Here is a 24,197-nt window from a genome sequence, read left to right as displayed (position 1 = left end):
AAATTACCATCAGATTGCCAACTATACCCAGAATCATCACGATTATGCAGGCTACCATCGAAGTCGTTCGGATGTAGGCAGGCAGCATGTACAGAGCGGAAGTAGCATTCTCCGATTCGATTACTGGAATCATGCGGTTACGAGATATTCAAGAGAACCCTCTTGACATCATTTCACGAGGAGTGGCCCCGAGCGTTTGTAATTAATCTAGTTTAGTTTTACGACAGGAAACCATAATCCTAAGAAGTACCTGAGAATCCGTCGAGCGCGCTGTTGCCGATCGCCGTCGTGTAATAAGACGAGTTCAATTCGAAAGCGACGGTAGACATCGTTGTCAACATCTTTCTCATCAGTGTGGGAACGAAATGCACCTTCCTCTTGTTATTCTTTCGTTGTACGTTCGCTCTCTTATCCGGTTTTTCTCTTTCACTTTTCTTTTTTTAGACTATTTCTTACCACGTATCTTCACTTATTATAGACTGGGAGGGGGTCTGCCGTTTGAGTTACGTATTTACAAGCATCACGTACAAGCATCGCCACGCCGGTTTATCACTTGCGTTGTTCGAAGGAGGAAATTTCAATCTTACGTCGGCAACACTTTCCGTCGTGCCGCGACAATTCGCGACGTCGGAGTCACGCGCGTTACGACGACGGATTGCGATGTGTCAGGACGCGGCCCGAGAAAATCCATCAGGAATCGCAGGTGCGTGATGGCACCTCGGCGTCTCGCGACGCGAACTCGACTCGTTTTTGCCCGCTTTGAGATAACCGCCACTTTCGCCGGGTCGGAAACGTTAAGTGACATCATCAGGTCTCTCGTCGCGGTACGTTCACCATTAATTATCTCGATATGGTGCGTCAACGAGTTCTCAACGAGATCGGGAGAAATTGCTCGCCCTGCGAAACGTACTGATTGGCTTCTTCACTTAAAACGAGACTCCATTTAACCGCTTCGATCGAACGAACGGCTCAGACAGTGGAAATGTTAATTTGCGGAAAGCCCCGGACGAAATGTTTATCTTCTATAACATCGACGAGAATTCGCGCCCCAGGGAATCGTGTTTTATGCCCTAGCGGGGCCGATTAACATTATTAACTTTCTTACACTTGAGACGTAGCTTTATCCGTTTAATAGAATTGTGCCGTCCGTTTGCTAAACTAAATGAATAGTCACATTCGTTAAATATAAGAGCGTGACTTGTGCATTGATCATACTTTTATTCGAGAATTTTTTTATCGGATTGAATGTAATAAAAAAAAGTATATTAATCCGTTTAATTAAACTGTTGTGACTTTAAATTTGCTTACTTCTTTCGCGTTATCTTAGAAATCTTATGACGTAATGGAATTCCAATTCCGCGAATTTCTCGCGACAAATTATCAACTATCAATCGTCGAGTCGGAAGTAAGAATGCGTTCGCAGCAATCTGTAGCGTCTCTCGGGTTCGCGAGAAGAATCTTCGAGAGTTCGAAGTACCTTCGAAATATCTGACATCCAATCTCAAATAGAATGATGCTTCGCGTGTCCCGATATCAGTAGGTGCATTTTAATCGCGCAATATCCATATTTGAAACCTCGAAACCGAAGTCACTGATCAACACACGCGATTAAATTCGCCGCAGCTCGATTCTGCATTCCGCGCGCCATTCCTTTCATTGACAAAATTTCGTTTCACATCGTTTGGCAAAAATTCACTTAGGTATGCCAATTCCGATGTCGAAGTACAGAATCGCACATATATAGATCAACTTTGTGTGTAATTAGTGAGACGCAAACCGGTTCAATCATGTCTCAGGAGAATCAAACTTAATGAGCTACTCGGCTAACTAATAAAGCTTCTATATAGTTTAATTCGATTTATTTGTTCAATAGCTCTTTCTTACAAGAATAGAAGCTTCTTGATAACGACCAATTCAAATCTAATGAGTCGCCGATTCAATCTGTCACGGGCAACCGATAATTTATTATCGATTTAATATTTGTTTTAACAAGCGATTCAATCAGATCACACGTATACTCGCTCGCACCGCTCGCACATTTGCTAGAGTTAAATACGATTTATTTAGTTTTAATCGACCGCGCGGACAATTTGTACACCACGGTGCATTAAACTGTCGCTCGCAATTTAACCCGCGAATAAATCCACGAGATCGGAGATTCACTCGGACGTGTAATCCACGTTATTGAATTTCGCGCAGCGCAAAGTCTCGATCGTCGTTCTCGTCGAATTACCCTCACAGATGGTACGAGACACGTTCCCCGCTTGTGACTTCCGTTGCAATGCGCACTGATAACCGACCGAAATTTCGACGGCATTGCAGCCACGTGATTCGTCCGCTTTCTGTCATCATCGGCCCGCCAGGCTACATGTGCCCAGAAGGAATCCGAACCGTGCAAATAGTGCCGGTAAACTGAATGGAACACGGAACTCGACCGGCCAACTCTCAAACGCGCCTCCCTTTCATCAGGAGCATGCGCGCTCTTTCCCCCTTCATAGTATTTTTTTTTCATCACAATTATGTGTGCGGGTCTGTAATTAATAAGTGAACATCATATCTCTTTCTTTTTAAAAAAATCAATTACGATTCTTTCTATTTTTAAATATCAATAAATCAAAATAAATATTTCAAACATTTAAAGGTAATTTATACATATCCGTAATGTACCAGTGCTGTATCCATTTAGTTCGTGATTTTTACGGTATTGTGTCGGACTGTGTGAACATGTCCATTTAAAATCAAAAAACCAATATTCATCATCACTGACACTGACGGAAAATCACGAACTGAGCGGACACGGCACATTACGGATATGTGTAAATTGACCTAATATGATATTTATATGATTATTTTATCATTATTTTTTATTCATTATAAATTTTATTATTTTTATAGACAGAGAGAAGATAACGCATTCGGATGTATGGTTGATAATGATAAGAAGAAAATGCACGTTATTGGTTTCAGTTGCGATAAATGCGACGTATTAAAATACGTGTAACTTTTGTAATTATAAAACGCAGTAGTAGACATAACGCGTTACTTCCACAATTTAATTCATGATCATCAGTGTTCAACGATACAGTAATAAAATTGTTATTATTAATACAATGTCTAAAAGTGCATCTTCTCTTATTTTTAAATTTGAGAAAAATCTTGAGTTTCAGCATATATTTTAATTATTTATTAAATATTGAAACTGCAACTGGTTGTATTATCATTGTATTTCTGTTTCTTTTTTCTGCCAATTTCTCATATTATATCTTTCTCAATATAGGTTAATAACGGTGTAGTGAAGTACGAAATAAGCTGCAATAAACACGATTCCCTATTAGGAAACCAAGCGCATTCCATTTAAATCTCTCGCTGTCAATCTTCTCAGTTTGCATTGTAGTCGATTTGGGACATTCTCGTGCTCCTCGCTTTGAAGTGAAGCGCGATGAAGCAAAGACACGCATTATTAAAAGTGATTTATTTTATGCTAAAATAAATTGTCGGCATATACGTTGCAATTTTTGTATTTAAAAAAATTTTAAAATACAAGAATAAATATTCTGACAAATAATGCAAAGTATTTACGATACAACAATGCATATAATAGATTATATGCATTGTTGTATCGTAAATTAAATTTTCACATATAAAATATTACCAAAAATATTTGATTAAAAAAAATTTATTTATTTACGCGGTTTTGATTAAATTAAAAATCATATCTTACATTAAAATTGTTATCTATAATAATGATTAAAAAAGATGTGGTATAAAATAAAAAAGTAAAAAATATTCTGCAAATAATTGAAAGAAATTGTAATAGCTTTAAAATATTTTTTAAGTAATTTAATAGAAATATTAAATATGTATTATGTATACGAGATACAAAATAATGCAGAAAATTCCAATTTTGAAAATTCCGACATACTCCAATTTTAATAGAATTATTTATTTTCTCAATAAAAATTTAAATATAATTCAATGCAAACTACTTTCTCGCATACATTTTTATAAACGCTTTTAATTAAAAGCATCATAAAATTATAATCTTCATTGCTTTAGTAATTACATATCTTCATATAAAATAAATGTAATGTATCTTTGATCATAGATCTCTTTGATCAATTAATGAAGTCTGCATTTATATAATTATATGTTCTCACTAAGAAACTCTTAACTAGAACTTTTTAATTAAAAATAAATACCGATTAAATAGATCTTAAAAACTTATTAAAAATATATTCATTATGTATAAATAATTTAATAAAGAATTCATAATAAATTGACATAAAATTTGTATTTTAATAATAATTTTTCATAATTGACATTTCACAATCATAAAGATTGTGATTGCTTCAGAAAAAGTATTTGAGAGAGAAAATTATGTGATAAATTTATAAATATTTTTAAAAAATATAATTATACAAACTAGTTGTAAAAATCTATCATAGGAAACTTGTCATATAATTATATAATATCATTTATTCTTAGAGTTATACGTTTGCACAAATTATACTTTATCTGATTCGTATATATCTAATTTCTTCTAATTATCTATTATAATAGTAGTAATTGAAAATTTTACGCAAATAATAGTTGTATAATTGGTTTATGTAGTTACACAAGAAGTTTATCTGCCTAAATTAACTGAATCAGGTATCCTGTTAGATATTTGCATTTACGATACGTACACCGTCGCTACAATCTACTCGGCTTGTAAATTCGGCTTTTCCGCATAAACACACGTGTGAATTAATGTCATAAAGTTTATATTATAAAAGTTAATTAAGATTATAGTGATATGCATATGACTTCAAATTGAATATTCGAAATAAGCATATTGTCAATGCAGTCCGTTGGTGTTGCAATATTAATACATCGCGAATATTTCTTATCAAGAATTTTTGGGACAAATCTATTTTCTCGTTTCTTTAAAATTTTTACTCAACATTTTTGCCCGTAAATTTAATTTGTGAATTAATTATTTCGGCTTTGTGTCTGAAATATGTTTCAAGACCAACAAATATATGGCGCGTAATTCACATAAGCTAAGATTGTAAAAATTTACACTAAAATTTTTATCAAATACCAAGAACTACCTCAACCGAGAAATGACACTTCTCTTATTTCTTGTACTAGTTTGCAAAGCTGTTATATATAGTTTCTCTTTCTGAGAAACGCAAGAATTTTTATAGTTATATGCACAGTTTTCATGAGAATTACCTATTATTATTATTACAAACGTTTTATATATCATATTATGCTTAATTACTTGGATCGTTAAACTTTTGTTATGAAAACTTTTGTTACGTCTTTGTCAATCTAATGTTACAACCACGACGAGAAATCTAATCAACGTCGTAGCATCGTGTATCATAAGCAGTCACGTCAACGTTAACAGATTTTATTTATGAATACGTCAATACGTACGGCAAGACGTCAATGACGTCGCACGCAACTAAACTAGGTCGCGTAATCAACGCCGCCAAATTCATATGAGAAATTCTGCAATATTTCACCAGCAATTTACGAATTCCCATGAGACTGCCGCGTATATGATACACGTGGGTTTCACCGTTCGATAAGTCATCGCAGTTTACTAAATAGCTTTCTATAGTTGTTTCAAGTGTCACAGATGCCTGAAAAATGGCTCTCACGATACAGGTTGGTACCATTCAGCAATATATTCACAATAAAGTAAATTTATTTCTCATGCATTTCGAATATTTATTCACTCATCCAGTTTGATTAAAAAATATTTTAGTAATTAATAATTAACATCAATTTCTCGTAGATTTTTATATATAGCTATTTAAATATATAAAATAAATAAAAATAATTTAAGTTTTTCTCTTTACTTTTATTGATAAAAATCCTTTTTAACTTCTTATAGCAGTTTGATAAAAATAGTAAAATTTTATAAAAGGAATATTTGTGCTTTATCTCACGAAGTGATTTATGCGTGAAAAATGTTAATATATTTTATTTTTCTTACTTTTCTTATCTTGTAATACACATTTTTGTTAGATAGAATAAAAAATATATTGAAAGAGAGATACTATTTCTTTCAATACTGAGCTGTCAATTTCCAGTTTTATTTTTATATAGTGGAAGTGTACAGAGGCTTGATCTATATACGTATACTTGTATATTGTTGAAATACTTATAATCAGTGAATATCTGTGCTTGATTAAAAACGTGGTCATATGACATCACTTCAATCAAGCTGTCAATCACTGGGTTTTACGTCACGTTTATTTAATATTTTAACTGTAACACTCTATAAAGCGCTTTCCAAATTGGGAACCGATCAACAAAACAGGATTGCACTGCAATTGTAATGCGAGTACTGTTCCGACTTATTATTTATTTTGTATTAATCGACGTAAAATAATGATAACGCAAATTAACAGTGAAGAGCTCTCATCAATAATCCATTAAAAGTTTCATTCATTTCATTATGTTTAATGTAATCTCTAAATAAACAGAGAAAACATACATTGTTCTCGCAATAAATTTTGGATTTCGCAGGTAACAACGCGGGATAGGAGATCGAACAATCGTGTGTTTATTCGCGAAGAATGCAGTATTCTACTTATGCCGATCGCTTAGTCAATCAATCTTAACATTGCCACTTGAATGGTCGATGAATAATACGTAGGTGTAACGGGGGGGGAGGGGGAGAGAGAGAGACTCAATTTCTCCATATTGGGTCACGCGCATGCAATACTCCGATCTCTCCAACCGTGGCGCTTCCACGGCTGAAGATCCGTTGCATGTCGTTCTTGCTAAACGACGCGAAAATTTTTCTACCCGCATGCGAGCCAAGTGCGCCGACGGCTAGAGAAGCAACAACAAAGCTCGCAAAGCGACCCGATTATGCTAAGCAAAGGAAAATGTCGGCGCGACGGTTATAATGAATGACAGCGAGCGTAATTCAACGGTTTATCCATTAACCTCGTTTAACATTGTAACGTACAATCATAAAACGTTGTACACGGAGAGTTCAGGACAAAAATAAGCCTGTAAGATCCGTTTTAAATTTGAGAGATATATAAATACAATGCGTAAAGTTGTATGCAAATTATCAATGGTTTATTTCTACTTAACTAAAAGGTCAAACAAATATAAAGCTTAAGATACAAAAAACTAAAACTTTGGATGAATTAATAACAAAACTATCGACAATCAAGAGACATTTACTTGCAAATTTTTTTTTTCTGGACAGTTTACGCCACGAAATCTAGGCCAGTCTTCACGTTTCCGGTCGATTACGGATAAACTTTCGCGCGGGCATTTGTCAGCGTTAACGTTACGTCGCGCGTCGTAGAGGCACCGCGATGTCGCGTCCGAAATCAGAAGTCTCACAAAAGAATTACGGCACGACGGTACTGACACTAGATTTTATGCATGATCATTCACCGATGTGTGTAAAAAGAATGTTAGCTAGACGCGCAAACCGCAATGAATGTGGCTTATTCGCGTGCCTATCTCAGAGTTATAATTCCTGTTCTAGAATCACAGAGTTTCTAAATCTAGTAACCACATCTTTTATTACTTCCATTAAATATTTTTAAGTCAACTTTATTTGTTCTATTTTTGCAGTCAGACATTACATAACATTGCATTTCTTAATTTTTCTTTCTCGAATAAACATTCCGTTCTTGATTATACTAATATACGTATCCATTTTTCGCTCATTTTTGCGATTGCATGCACTTGTCCTGAATCTAACTGTCTACGGGCCAATGTATATTCATATTTCAAATGTGTCATGGAACACGTGATGGCACAAAGAAATCATAAAGTAAATATTGGACGGATCGGAGCCAAAACTAGTAACTATAATTTATCGGCGTACGTAATGTCTCGCAATCGAATCAAATCATCGCTTGCAGTGATGAATGAAAGAAAAAGAAGAAGAAATAAGAAAGATAAATTATAAAAAATAATTATATTAGCAATAATATGTAATATGTATTCCATGTATATTTATACGCAATTTTCTATATTGGCATCACTCTATTAGAAAATGTTAACTCCGTTCCAAATATTCAATAGAATAAATTTAAAAAATCCAATTTAGCTATATCTTTGTTAGCAATAAGTTTAGAAAATGGAAATAAATTCGAAATATGTCAGTAAAGTAAAAATTTTAAAATATGCGTAAGTTAAATTGAGATAAATAAGTTTTATCATAGAAAAATAGCACAATGTATTTTCAACGACAATTTTTAGCAGTTATAAAATCATAAAATGTTTGTCATCGGAAAAATTGTTCATTAGAAATAACAATTATTAATCTCATTAGAAATCATCGCACTGACCTAGTTTACATTGTCCAAGGAATCTAAATTATATGTCATTCGACCCTGCTGCAGTGATTCTGACGTAATATTGACACCGGTTAAAACCCTCCTAAACCCAAATGTAATATGAGAGTAAAGTGGAGTTTGCTGGAAATACAAGAGTGGGATAAGTAAGTTTTCCATCATGTTCACTCTCTCGGCCCTTTTTCTCCCTATAACAATACCTACGAAGTTCAGCGTGAAACTGTTAGTCGAGAATTCGTCAGAGGATTTATCGAACATCCGACGGACGTGTAGATAGAGATGGATAAAGATTGCAGGCTGTGTCTGCACCAACCTACAACTGGACAGTATGGGGATGTTTGAGATACGAGGAAGCCCCGCGTCTCTAGCTTTTAAAAGTCCGCCACTGTTATTGTTGGTCCTGTGCCAACGTAAGTAATGGCCAGCGCAGACGCAAATATATCCTTCCGCGCTTTTTCTTATTTGCCTTTGAAGTGCAAAGATCGGTTTGCGAATCGTTTGTATGACTAGTTGAAAGAATTACGATTCAATAGCGGAATGTGTCTGTTTCGCATAGTACGGTTGTCCGTGCGATCATCTATAATCTATATCAAAGAGTTACTTAAATCACATCCTTGTAAGCAAAACAAAACGTTCGTCAAGCTAATTGTGAGTATAATGTTTCTTAATTGCCATCGTGTTATTGAACTAAATTATAACTTGTATGTACCAATTAGATGCATGTAGAAAGGATAATACTTATTTTAGTATGTACAATATAGTTTAAATAATAAAATAAAAAATAAGATTTAATCAACTATAAAGAACTAATATAAATTTCTTATCTAAAATTACAAAAATGTCTTTGATAATAACTTCAATCATTTCGATATCTATAATCATTCAATTATCATTATATTTAATAATCAATTATTGACTATAGAATACACACATACACACACAAGATTTTTTAAACTTTTATGCACACTTTCATAAATAGTCAAAATTATTTAACTCTGTGATTATTTGGATAATTGTAAAATTATCCAGTACTCAACAATTAAGTCACTAAAGAAAATGCTGTACAATAAAAAATAATCAAGTGATTTTTACTTTAACATCTTCAGAAAGTATGATTGTTTATATTTAAAAAAATTGTACATAATAAATGATATAACTAATTATAGGCGGTACGAAAAGAAATAAACAGGATACTAATAATGTCCAAAGATATGTATTAAATAAGTCATTAGTTTTTAAGAGATATTAATAAAAAATCAACTTTGCTTTGTTTACTTTATATGACTTTCATTCTTATCTTATCTTTATTTTTTTTAAATTATATCTTGATTCTATCTTTTTCTTAAATGTAGAACAATTTATAAAACAATTATATATAAAAACATGTGTATATTAATAAATGTATAATGTGTAATTATATGTGAGTATATCTGCGTTATGCTGAGCTCTCTAGATAACAATAAGCCTAAATGATTGTATAAATCAGTTATCCGTACAAGAAGTCATCATCATTAGCATCAGATAGTGGTGCCATCTCGTGTTGCTTGAAATTAATATAACTCACAAAGTCATACAAAGTAACCCTTTTGATTTCTGCCGCCATCTGTGTTATTAAAATATTATCATATGGAAAAACCTATAATATGAATGCTTATCCAAAAATAAAGATATCAAAAAAAATATATATTTTATATAGTTATAAATATATAATTTTTTATTTAATATCTTTATCAATAATATTACATCATGCCACTTATTAATACATATAATTTATCACATATTTATCAAACATTATTATTGTGGCAATATAATTATGATTATTTTACTCTCATTTATAATTTAAATGTTTTTAAAATGTTCTCAATTAAACTGATAGTATTAAAAAATTTCTTCATTCTCAAAAAAATATGTACACAGTAATAATTTAGACATTTCTAAAACTAAGTAATTGTTATTTAAAAAATAATTGTTATATGACAGATTATAGTAAATTAAACACTAAAGAAAAAACCCATTAATTTTGTAAATCTTCTGGAAGCAAAACTCCGATTTGTTTGCAAAATTATTGTATTAATCTGCTAAATTAGATACTATTACAAATTTTACAATTTTCTAACTGTTCAATATGAAAGAATTAAGAAGTAAAAAAAACGAATACAAAGACAAGATTAGTGACGTAAGAAGAATTAAATATTGGATTCTTCTTATCGACCAACCTGGTCTACTATACTAACCTGTTAACAAGCTTATGAGTGAATTAAGAGAGGTTCTCAAGTCAAACTAATTGCAAAAATATTATTGTTATGTAAGAGTTTTAATTACTTGAAATAGAATTAAACAAAAAAATAAATCTTCGTAAAAAAAACTAATAAAAAATATAAAATCATTTTTTATTATATTAATTATATATTTTTGAAAGTTTTTGTTTTTTCAATACTTTTCAATAAGTGTTATAACATTAACAACAAGTGTTGTATATTTGTTAATAAGTATTCTATTTTTTTAAATAATAAATTAAGTTTTTATAATTGCAATTTTGATTTTTCTCTTTATTAATATTAAAAAATTTTATTCATTTTCTATTATAATTGTATTTATCATCTGAAATCTAAAACACTATAAAATAAAATTTATTAAAAGTTCAGTAAATAATTTTCACTATAATTTTAATTTAACAATTTTAATTTAATAAAAAAAATTAAATTGCTTTCAATTAATGTTAAAAGCAGTATAAAAACACAAAAAAGACAAAGTAATTTATGTTTATATTAAAATACGGATAAGATAAAGACAGTCAAAGTATAATATAATTTTGTAATGGAATACATAATTTATCGAATCTTTTTTTAAATAACTAATTTTCTTATTTTCTATAAAGAGCGGCTAGTTTCTACTAAAAATTTATAACATTTGTAATGTTTTCCTATATGTCCAGAGCTACGTCAAATGGTAGATTGTGAGAACTTTTCCTGTACGAGGACATATTGAAAACCTTACAAATTCGCATAAGATATATCGCATCAGTTACTTTATAAAGCTTCCAGAATTCAATATCAGGGTCTGCACTTGAAACGAATAGTTCAGTAAAATTTGTCATAAGAAATATTACGCTACGATACATTATTATATATTGTGTTCTGCATGCATAAACTTCCCTTTTTTTTTCTTGTCATGTGTTCATAATTACAAATTAAAAAATGATCATGTGGCAAATATTCATTTAACAGCAAAAGAATAATATAAATAACAGTTTATTATCTTTAATTACACTGGTTGTGATTAATATAATAAAAAAAATTTGATAATTACTTCACACGGTAAGTCAGCGTATAAAAGAAAATTTTATTTATTTATTTAGTATTATTTTCACTGGTGTTATGTATATTTTACTATAATAAGAAATTCAAGAAAAGCATTCACATTTCTCAATTTCAAAGAACTCAAACCATTCAATCAAGATTTGAATTAATCTATTTACTCAAAACACACATGGGAGTTTCGCGAACCTGGTGCGTAATCCTGGTGATCGCCGCGTGCACCTGCGGTGCACGCACAGAATGTGATAAAACTGTGCAAATTTCATTTCTAACTAGTGTGCATGATGATCCATCGTGTACGAAATTGTCGAGGAACGGCGTTACGCTTTATGAGGCCGCCAAGCTTCTTGCAGAGAATCAAAACAATAAAAACGATGACTTTAAAATCGGTAAATTATATTAACATAATTAACTATATATATATACATACATATGTACACACACACACACACACACAATAATTAATTTTAATTTAAACACTCCAAATACTTGAATATTTAAACATCAAATCATTATTCGACAGAAATTCCAGTATAAAGTAAAAATGTTCTGTAATTAAATGATCGCAAAATAAATATTTGTAGAAATTACTGTTTTGGATACATGCGGAAGTATAACGGGTGCTCTGAAAGCAGTGATGAAAGCTTTAGTGTGGGCAGATATCAACTGTTTGCATCCACCCCATTATCTAGGTAGGATAATCACCGCTTTATGCGAATATTGATATTAATGTTTAAAAATTAATAAATTATTTGACAAAATTGCTCTTTTATAAAATAGTATATACTGCAAAGAAAAATATTATACTTTTACAAATATAAAGTTTGTATTTCCCAGGTAATTTCCCTGTCCATTAATTTATGTGTCTTGTAATTCTGAATTATATAGGAATTATCGGACCAGATACCAACGCTGAAGCAGTACACAAAATAACTTCGATATTGAAAGTGCCGCACATTGTCAAGAAACCATCGATTTCTCCGAATTTGCACTCTTTGGCAGAGGAATCAAATTCTTATTTAGTACAGGTATTAATATTAAGGGTTAATAAATAAATAAATTTATAAATAAATTCACACGTTATATTTTCAAGCTTTTGCTTATTATTATCGAAAGCCTTGAAACTTCATTCTATAAACTGATTATGGGAATCATTAACTTCGAGTAAAGTAGCTAACTAAGGTGCTGAGCTCATTGTAATGTTTGCATAATGGAATAATATTACAGTTCATTATGCTTACGCAAACATTTGAGAGTATTACAATAACTGAAATGTCCTTACAATTTACGTAGATAAATTATGTCATTGTGTTTAATTATAGTTCTTAATAAATTTTATTTTTGCTGTATGTTGAAAGTCAAACTACATTAACTTCTAATTTTTTCAATGTTAAGTAAAATGTAAAAATAGACAAAAATGCATTTGTTCACATAATATTAAAAATTTTGATAGTAAAAATTATTTTTTATAGCAAATAGTGTAAATCATCGTTGATACATAATATTAACTTAACTGGATATGTTAATTACAAAAAACAATCTCGATATTTATCCAGAAATAACTAATGCTTTTACAATGCAGATTGTGCGCATATTCCAATCTTAAATGCATATGAATGACTCACTAATCTCACTACAGACATTTATTTATGTAATGCTTACATTCTTATATCCGTCTTTTTGTATTAATAATATTTTCATAAATATGTCTTATACAAAAATAATATAAAAATAACTGTTCAAAACTTGTAAATATTAATGCTTTGCAATTGTAATATTATACATTATCAAATTAAAGTAATAAACTAATTGTAAGTTATGTATGCATCATTATCTCAAAAAATATTAAAATTTTAACGAAAAATTTAAATTAAAAAAGATTAAAAGTTTAAAATTTATTAATTATATACAGCTTTATCATTAAATATAACAGCTTTATCATAAATATCACATTAAAAAAACATTATTAAATAAATAAAATTTAATCTTTCTTCCTAATAAAATTTATAGTAAAAATTATATTTAGTAGTATAATTCATTTTATGATTTGTATAAGTTTCGTATACATCGTATTTTTATAACGCGTTTATATCTATTTCATTTTCAATATTTGTTAAGAGAAATATGAATACTAATACAAAAATACTAACGCAAAAAATATTATACTATTAATTTTGCTTTAAACTTGATATAAATTTTGTTATAAACAATTAAATTTTTTATAGTTATTACAATTTTTAGAAAATAATATCATTATTATCTCTTTTCTAGGGAATCTTGAAAATGATAGAGATTTTAAAATGGAAATCCTTCACATTAGTAGCTAACGTTGATGATGAAAACGATGATGACGTACAAAATATTGCAAAGACATTAACGATAAATGCCATAGAGAAGAATTTGTGTGTTATAATTCACGATAACGATGAAAAAGGTATAAATTACATTCCCAGTTTCCTTATGTAAGATACTTCGTTTCTAACAAGATATTTTAAAATAACAAAAATAAAAACAAAAATTTTAATAATAAAATGTCAAGCCTATAATAATTTTAAAAATGTCAAAATTAAAATATCGTATATTTGCATATTTACGATGAAATCTCGACTTAATGATAAGTCTTAATTCATAAAACTTTTACCGATATATCTTTTAATATTTTACACGTAATAATAAAATTAATAAATTAAATCATTTCTTATATTAAAAAATTATATAATTTTACTGCAACAGATTTAATACATGCTTTATTAATTTGATTGTTACAGATTATACATCACATATCGTATATGTTGGAAAACCAGAAAAAAAGTTTTTCAATGAACCTAAAAATGCAACTATACTAATTATCAGCGAAGGAAATTTGAAAGATTACTTGAATCATATAAATTCATCTAATATCATATTGCTTTTAGAAGATGCTAGGTAACTACAAGCAATTTTTACTTACACTTAATTGTTTTAATATTCTTTGTTTATTCATAGAAACTTCTTGTTAGTAGTAATCTTTAAATAAAGTATATTAATTAATATTTTAAGTTATTTTAATTAAAGTCATAATAAATGCCTTAATAAACATTGTTTTTTATAATAAATAAAAAACAATTTTTTTTTCAATCTAATTTAAATTATAAATATAAACTACAAAAATCAATAAAATTAATTAGTTTATTTGTATTTAATTATTTATTCATATCTTTAATAATTTTTATCTTTGTAATAAACAACTTAGAAATATGTAATCATAAATATGAAAGAGTAAAGACAACTTATCTCTGTGTAACTCACTACCGTCTTATTAATAATTATTAATGATAAACTGCTCAACAAAGTTACGTACACCTTGTTATTAATGAATTATTGATTATGATTACATAGATCAAAGCAGAGCAATCGAGCATGAAAGGTTTTCTTCCATAAATTACAATGAATTTTAATGTGATTGAAGTGCATTCCGTGTAATCAATAAAATTCAATTTCTTCGTTACTTCAGTATTCAACGCATCATAATGTTTCATTGTTATTAGAAACGCTGTAGAATTTTCTCATTAAAAATGCTTATATGATGTCTCATTATTATTACCAGCTGTACTATCACTTCAACCGACAGTAACATTTAACTACAATTGCGTTATAAAATAATTTTACACCAATCACGAATGTTGTGTCAATTGCGCGACTCTAAAATACCACATATAAACACACACACACACACACACACACACACACACACACACACACACACACACACACACACACACACACACACACACACACACACACACACACACACACACACACACACACACACACATCTGAAATAACGATTTCTACTTCCGTAGAATGTGTCGGACTTAATCGAGGTTAAGGATCTTAGATAAATCGCAGTGAATTGCCGGTACCCTTGCTTTTTTCCCAGCACTTTTCGTTTCACTCTTCGGAACAGCAGCCTCGTCAAGGCCATCCTTAAATCAACGCGAAAAAATCTCCCTGAACTTGTCATGTGTGCTCCGTTTTACAGAGAAAGATTAAATATGAAAGTGCATGTATGTTCAAAAAATGTTTAACTAAAATTTATTTTTATTAAATAAAATTTATTCGTGTTATTCTAATTAATTTTTATTTAATTCAAGTATATATCTTTTCATATCTTTTATAATCTAAATTATATCTTTCATATCTTTATTTATAACAATGTTTTGATTATTAAAAATGCTTCTAGAATTTTTTATGAAATATCCGAACATACATGTGTTATTTAAAATATTTTTTCATTTAACAGGAGAGGAGCATTTATATTATTTAGAAGTAGCACACAAACTTTTATTTCTTCTTTATAAATTTCGCAACATTTTTCATAATTTCTTTACTAAAATTTTAGAATATAAAATGCCGAGAAGTTAGAACAATATTCATTTCTAATTCTCTTAAATTAAAAAAATTAAAATATACATTTATAAACGTATTCATAAACCACATATGTATTATGTAAAAAAATATATAAAAAAATATTACGTCAATATAATATAATAGCTCACTTTATCTATTTTTTACTCTCGTTTTAAATAATGTACTTATGTATATGTTAGTTGCCTTTGCAATTTATTTTCTTGTGTAACACTGCATTTAATGTTAAAGATTATCCAGAGATTAAGAAATAGAAAAAACCAGTTATTCCGCAAACCTATAATAGCAACAGTACCAATTATTATAACAAGCTGTTGCGCTTAAAATTACAAAACTGTAACAATGTACGAAATGAATTATATCATACATATTTGATATATACGATTGGGTGTGATTTATGTGCACATTAACACATATGTATTTAAAGTCCGCTCTAAATATCTAATTTAGTTCCAATTTATTCAATTTCAAGATAAAGATCTATGAATTTCTATAGTTTTTTAAATAGATTTCAAGTAGATAGCTCATTAAAAGTAGAAAAAAGAATTGAATTTATCTCAATAACATTTTATTTTACAAAAACAGCCCCTTTTGTTAATTTTCAAATATAATAAAGATTTATTAATTTTTTTTCATAGGAATGTAATTAACGGTCTCGAGTTAAAAGTCAAGAATTCGCAATGGTGGACGTTTAACAACAGTTTTGAAAAGTTCAATATCAAGGATTTGAAGGAAGTCAGATGGCTAGAAAATGCTATAGAAATTTACGTAAAAGCATTAAAATCCCTATGGTAAGCATTGCATATAGTTTCTATTGATTGATGATAATTATCTTAAGTATCAATGTGTAACGATAAAAGTCAATTCAATGGCTTTTGCAAGTCAGGCGTTATTAATCAAACTACCAGATTGATAAACTCATAGCTAACTACAAGAATGATTAAATAATGATAATCGCAACTAATTAACTCCATATGTGTATAAAAGAAAAAAAATATCCATTATATTATCATATAACATTGTGTCTTTTAATTTTAATAAAATTTTAAATTATATATTAAAATTTTTTATTAAAAAGGATAAATAAATAAATAAATAAATAAAAAACAAAAAATTTTCCAAAAAAATCTTTCACATTAAAAAACTTATAATTTAATTAATGTGTGACAAATATTTAGTAGAAGTGACAAACCTTTTCTTAAGCACAAAACAAATTTTCATACGTAATAAATATAATAAATTTAACATTACTATTTATTGAAAAGATTTAATTTGTCGATTACATTGCAGCAAAAATAAAAAGTGCAAAACACAAATAAATTCTTTAGACTGGAATCACGTATTATCGGACATGTTAAGAACGCAAAACGCAGAATCGGAAGCGGCATCAAAATTTCTGAATTTGTTTATGAAGAAAAAGACAAGTAATTTAGAGCACTTGGGTAGCATAATCGTTCGCCAAAATAAAACAAAAATTTATTGGGGTGAAAAAAAAACAGACGAGACAGAAGATGTTATTGAAGAAATTGAGAAAAATCCCGAGGCGTCAAAAAGCAATGTGCCGTACATGTTTAGAGAATTTTTGAAAAACGAAAATAATCTGCAATCAAAATGCGTCACAGATGTTAATGTAATTAAGATGCTCGAAAAGGATAATAAGACAACACAGATTTTAGTTTCGGAAATGGACGATAACGAGTGGTGGAATATGGTGACATCTCTTGATATATTATTTTAAATCAGTTTTTCATTCAGTTGTAAAACTAATTTTTTAAAACTTTATAGCATTATATGTGTATCAATATTACTGTTTTATGACGAACTATTTAAAGATTTAATTATTTAAACAATTATAAAAGTATTAAAAAAAATTTTAAAGTTATCAAATAAGTCATTTGAATTTCCTTTTTGTATTTTTAGTACATTATAACTTTTCAAAAATTATATTTATTAAAATATCCAAGTTTTTTTAGTTAATATTTATATTTTTGTTTATTATAAAAAATATTATTGTAAAAAAAACTTTTTTTAAAGATTTTAAAACCTTAAGGATTGTTACATATTTATATTTAAAAAGCCAGGATTTCAGGAATGTAACACAAGTTAGTTTCCACATTACAGGTATTTACAGTAAGCGGTGTGGGAATCGCGATGTTCCTGATGGGAATTATCGCCGTTTATGTTATTTACACGAACGTACAAAGACCGCAATGTACCAAAAACAAAAGTCATTTGGATAGAGATACCAGTGTAAGGAGAATGAGTAACGACAGGGAATTAACAACTACAACCACCCAGCGAGTGTTACATACTCCACAAAGAAGAGGCAGCGACAGGAGCATTATATCTGAGAGAAGCGTTTGACGCAAATGCATCGAAGATGATAGATCGCATGAATATTAAATAAAGCAAGCCCTTTAGTAGAAGATAAAAATTTACTTTAAAATAATAAAGTATATGTAAAGATACATTGGTTATCTGTTTCTTTGTGAACATGTTTTTTAAATGTCATTATAACATACGAGTATATTAATAATCTAATTTATCAGAATAAAGAATAATATATTGTAATAAAGAAAATGTTTTATTATGCTTTATTTCTTAACTAAAATTTTATGTATACATGTATATATGTATACATATATATGTTTATATATGTATTACTCTTGTCATATTCCACCAGTATACATCTTATGTTTCTTCCAATTTGATCAACACAAACCTTACTTTCTTATATCTTTTTATTTTCTAATTTATCTTTAGAATTTATGCTCGTACAAAATACGCTGTTAAAGTGATGTACTGTTGTGGAACGTATAAAATATCCGGAGAGTGGTAGTGCAAATCAAATAAAAGACAGTAAGGTTACCGCGGATGTAACAGATTAAGATAGTAAAATGCCTGGGGTTATGCCTGGATAGACCAATAGATATAGGCTATTGTTCTCACCACTTGACGCAATCAAACAGCCAATCAAGGTTGCGCAACATGCAAAATACATAACGCACGTTGTTACGTAGGTACCGCTCGCGATAATCAAAATCCGTTCTAAAAAGCAATCCGCGTAAATGCATGCGTGATATACTTTCTCGATTAGAGTCAGATAGAGAAGATATATTTGTGCATATGCGCACCTGTAAGCACGCAATACAACATATAAATACATAATATTCTATTTCAATATCATATCAATATCCATTATTCTCACATACAAAATATAGCACAGAGAGGAGTTTGAAATAATAACAATATAATACAAGATCACCATATTACCCTACACAATACGCGTATCATTTCGGTTTTAAATAATATTTCTTAAACAGAAATAAAACTTTGAAAACATAAGTATAAATTAGAAAGTATCTTCTATTAAACATAATACAGCAGTTTTTAATAATACTATTTCATATTTTATAGGAATTATGTTTATTAATGTTTTCATAATAGAAAATGAACGAGAAAAATTACACCTCAAACCTGGTATAAGAAGCTATATTTTTTTCCCCTTTAACATAAATCATTTGTAGAAAATATTTACAATTCTAATAAATATTGATATAATTTCAATTTTAAATTGATTAATGCTTATATATCTAATATTATACAGAAATGTACAAATATATTAAAATTGTTTGCCGTTAAACATTATTTTCTTCTCCCTAACTAGCTCATTCTAAATTAGCGTAATCATACGATAAGTTCAATCAATTAATTTTTATCCATTTCATAATAAAATAATATTTTTTTGCTATGAGATACAATAAAAAAAAATACTAAAAAATACTATTTCTCTTTGGCAATTTTCGATTTTATTTATTGCCCTGTAGTGAAAGTGAATAAATGCTTAGATGATGCATATATACGTGTATGTTCATGTTATTGACGTAGTAGTTAAGCAATAAATAGCGTGCATTAAGCACGAGATAATTTGAGTTATAGCATTTAATAGTGATGCCCTAGCTGCAAATAATAAAACGCAAAAGATATTCTAGAAAAGCTACCTGAATACGATAGATGGAATAAGATCATGAAGCTAACCTTCCGTATTCCTAACAAAAAACTTATACTTATCTTCGTGATTTTTTGTTAAGACACATTAGAGCAATTTTAAAGCATATAAATAACTCCTCACGTATTTTTATTTTCATTCTCCACGTGACATATCAGACTCGTGAGAAGTAATTAAACATAAATAAAACATGAAGTTTGCAAAGAATATGAAATATTAGTCACGATAATTTATGTAAAAAAATGATTATCTTAACGTTTGTATCATAAGAGAAATAGATAGATCAAGAAAAGAGAGAGAGAGAGAGAGAGAGAGAGAGAGAGAGAGATATGATATTTACGCTCGTAATTTCTTAACACTTTTTCATTGTATAATATATTACACATTTATTTAAAATTAGTTAAATAAAATTTTCTAATTTATCCATAATTTATTCTAATATTCTCGAAATTTACAAAAAATTCACTAAAAATCTTTTATTTAAATGAATAAAAAAAAAAGACTTATACAAATTATACAAAATTATATAAAATATTATCAAACGGTAAGATTTAGCTTTGACCATTTGGAAAGCTTCTCTATTTATATAAAATTATTTTTTATTTATAATACGTAAAATTAACTTTTACGTATATGTATAACGTTCTTATTACATCAAACTAATTTATTCTTTTATTTATCTATTTATTTCTAAGCTCAACGATACTTCCAAATTAAATAAACCGCAGATATAATCGTGTCACGATAATTCACGTGTGGTAATGTACTTAACTGTTTTCGTTTCATTTGCATTGCACAAAGATAATGTATGAATCATATACTTTTTTTTAGAATACGTTCTCGCCATTCATTAATGAATACATAATGATTTAAGAGCACATGGCCTCTGGGCACTTTAAGAATCAGCACGTGTCACTGTAATTAATAAATAATAATTTAACTATAGAAGTGATTGACAACCGTTACATTAGAATTCCTTTAAGAGTGTAACTTATAATTTGCAAATATCATGCGCTGCAAGAAAACAATTCTAGCTGTATTTTAATGAAAATATATTATTTGCTTAAATCAATTATATTTATAATTCATAATTCAAATAAAAATCTTATGTGTAATCGTTATCTTATAGAAACAGAATATAAATAATAATATTTTTTCTAAACTAAACATATACATAATTTACTAATAAATCTATAAAATTAAAGTAATCATTATAAGTAAGATAAACTTTACACATTACTATTGCGAACTCGTCGCATTAAAAAATTGAGGACGAGGTTTCATGAAATATGAAAGTAAGCGTAAACCTTGAATTCTACCGCTTTCCTCTTGAAAACAATACATTTTTTTAACGCAGATAATAATTCTACTGTAAAAATTATTAATTATTAATATTATTGCAAAATTTTGTTTCTCGAATGATAAAAACTATTGCGTTTTTTCACGAAAACTATATAAGCAACAGAACTAAAAAAAAGAAAGATAAAAAAATGTTTAAAAAAAATGTTTAAAAGATATTATATATTACAACGTAAGCATCTTGAAGAAAAATAATAAAAAATATTAATATGTAGAAAAAAGCAAATAAAGCATGTAGAAGTAAATTTGTAAATCAAAATTTAATTTCCTATGTGCACTTAAGCGCATAATTATTATCATTAATACATCTAATATTACAAATAATAATACATAAATAAAATAATATAGATTGTCAATGTAATATACAAGATAAAATTAAATTAAAATTATAAAATGATTATGCTAAAAGAAAAAGAATTCGAAATTGCCAAATTTTCGTCTTTCATCACAAGCCATGTGTAATTCTGCCGATTCAAATTTAAAAAAACTGGTCGTAATTGCAGCATATCTCTTTGATTAAAGTCTTGATTTCAACGCATATTCTTCGTTAAAATTCTAGTTTAAATTTTATTTTTCTCGTGTACGCGTGTGCGTGTGAAGTCATATATTAGTATAAAAAATATATAGTATAAAAATAATATATATAGTATAAAAAATAGTACTAAATCTATAGATTTCCTCCAACATTATAAAGATTTTTGTTGATTGCATCTATTGCACCAATAGGAAGATTGTAGTGCAATAGGAAAATCAACGTTATCTCATTATCTTGGATTCTCTTCCCCCTTTCATCACATTAGCACAAGCTTGTGAATTAACGCAGTAAAATGTAAAACGTTATTGAATGGAGCGATAAAATCCACAGATTTTCCTGTTTTATTTCCTAAGGAAGACTGTGTTTGCAATTATCTAGGGAAAACCAGCCTAAGCAATCAATTCTGAGTAATATTACACGACTAGATTACATATAGATTATATATATAGATTTTATCTATTGATTCGACTCTAATTATAATTTATGTGACAACAAAACAACTTCTAATTTTTAGTAATCTAATTATTATATAAAGAATTGTAGCCGCAAAATTTGCAATTTATCTATAATAATTGTATTTTTTTAAATTTTATTATAAATTAACTCTATTTTATACGTAAAACACACACACACAATACAAAATAGAATTATATAAAAAAATCATTCATAAACATAAAACATTTAATTTAAAAAGACACTACTGATCTAGAATTGAATAAGAAAAAAACTTTTTAATAAACTTATACCCGCAACTTACGTCTAATCACAATCTCAACTTGTTGACTAAATAAAGCCTTTGTACATTGGAAATGAAGATTAAAATTAAAATTAAGATTAAGAAGCTCGACCAATGAGTATAAAACAGTACGAGATTGCAAATTAAAATTCAAAACTTTATATTTTTTTAGTCTTTCATCTCGATTTTAACCAATCAGCAGTTTTTCGCACAATAAATGTTAGCAAATGTATATGTAAATACAAATAAGAGATTATAGTTAAATTATAAAATGTATAACTTTTTAAAGTTCAAAAACGATTAGTGTTATAGAAAAATGTTTTCAAAAATAAAAATTTGGAACAAAGACAAAATATGTTTATAATATAAGAAATAGAAAAACGATTGATATTATCGGATATAATCTGCAAAGGCTATAAAAAATCCAATGTAAGCAATTGCAATGCAGGTCGCAATCATATAGTGTGATTAATTAATTTTTAAACTTTATCTTAATTTAAATCTTAATCTTAATCTCCAATGCTTAGTCTGTTATTGGTTTAACAGTTGCATATCTTTCAATAATTGTACATCATCATAATAAATGACCAAAAAGATTGCAAAAATGACAATTCACAAATAAATAAGAAACAATATATACTAATGCAAAAAAACGGGACAAACATTTTGATCGAATTTTTAGACACTCTTCAAAGTGACATAACTTTGCAAAAAATCATCCAAATTACATAAATTTTTTTTTTAAATTAAAAGGTAAAGACTCTACTTTAAGAATCCCTAGGCGAAAATTTGACTTGTTAAGTGTAATTTTTTTATATCGCATGAAAACAAAACATGTTCTTTTTTTATTAAAAAAAGTAAAAGTTTGTTATCATTTTTCACAAGTTTTTTGTTAAAATCTTGTTAATATTAATCCAGATTCTTAAAGCTCATTCTTTTCTAAGCAATTAAAAAAAATTGTTAAGACGACATTTTTTGTTGATTATACATAAGGTTGAAATTTGAACTGCATTTTAGCGAATAAATAGAGTATTTTTTGAATACCAGAAACGATATCAATATGATATTGCACATTGATGACATTCTATATCAATGTAGAAAAATAAAATACAATTTAAATAAAAAAAAGAATTTTGTGCGATATTAAGGGGATGCTCGACTGTCTTTCAAACTTGATCGAGGTCGATAATGTAGTCATTCGTGCACATTATTAATGAGATTTCGTATATATTTCTTTTATAAATTTAGAAATTCTTTTTCAGAATTAAAATACTTATATATTAATATTAATCTGTGAATTAAACTAGTGCTCTGTTTCTATTCTCGGACCGTCTCGGACCGATTCCTTACTCACACAGATATACGAAATTCTCTGAGGCTTTTTTCGTATACCAAAGCTTCTAGCTCATTTCCGCAAGCATTTTATTATTCTTTCATGTAATAAGATTAGCATGCGTACTAGTTATTTGTACGTACAGAGTCTTTAAAACTTACAGATGAAAGACAC

At 28.4% G+C, this 24,197-nt stretch overlaps 2 protein-coding genes across 14 annotated transcripts in view; one reads left to right on the top strand and one right to left on the bottom strand.

The window, feature by feature from the left end:
• Positions 1-2,444, bottom strand: part of LOC105835772 (growth hormone secretagogue receptor type 1) — a 40,788-nt gene extending 38,344 nt beyond the window's left edge. For 2 of the 10 annotated variants that reach the window (XM_036285144.1, XM_036285154.1), the window contains exons 1-2: positions 251-2,436; positions 8-123 (exon numbers count right to left, since the gene is read on the bottom strand). In XM_036285144.1, the coding sequence (XP_036141037.1) occupies positions 8-123; positions 251-350 (216 nt within the window). In that variant the 5' untranslated portion in view covers positions 351-2,436. Of the gene's footprint in view, positions 1-7; positions 124-250 lie in introns of all 10 variants that reach the window. The other 8 variants (XM_036285153.1, XM_036285150.1, XM_036285152.1 and 5 more) reach the window with 8 other exon arrangements.
• An 8,925-nt stretch (positions 2,445-11,369) lies between these two features.
• On the top strand, positions 11,370-18,631 carry LOC105830947. 4 transcript variants are annotated; one of them, XM_012670684.3, is made up of 9 exons: positions 11,370-11,644; positions 11,765-12,033; positions 12,229-12,336; positions 12,533-12,672; positions 13,916-14,078; positions 14,413-14,569; positions 16,690-16,842; positions 17,342-17,762; positions 18,173-18,631. In XM_012670684.3, exons 2-9 carry the CDS (start codon positions 11,817-11,819, stop codon positions 18,413-18,415), a joined length of 1,602 nt encoding a protein of 533 aa, XP_012526138.1. In that variant the 5' UTR covers positions 11,370-11,644; positions 11,765-11,816; the 3' UTR covers positions 18,416-18,631. The 4 variants fall into 4 exon arrangements, with proteins under 4 accessions (XP_012526138.1, XP_012526139.1, XP_036141036.1 ...); XM_012670685.3 differs by having other exon boundaries at positions 11,727-12,033; XM_036285143.1 differs by having other exon boundaries at positions 11,371-11,644; positions 11,921-12,033.
• The last annotated feature ends 5,566 nt before the right edge of the window (positions 18,632-24,197 follow it).

The sequence above is a fragment of the Monomorium pharaonis genome, chromosome 4 (genome assembly GCF_013373865.1).
Source record: "Monomorium pharaonis isolate MP-MQ-018 chromosome 4, ASM1337386v2, whole genome shotgun sequence".
Taxonomy (NCBI): Eukaryota; Metazoa; Arthropoda; class Insecta; order Hymenoptera; family Formicidae; genus Monomorium; species Monomorium pharaonis.
Note: the sequence above shows the minus strand (reverse complement) of the source record. Positions and strands in the feature narration are given on the sequence as shown.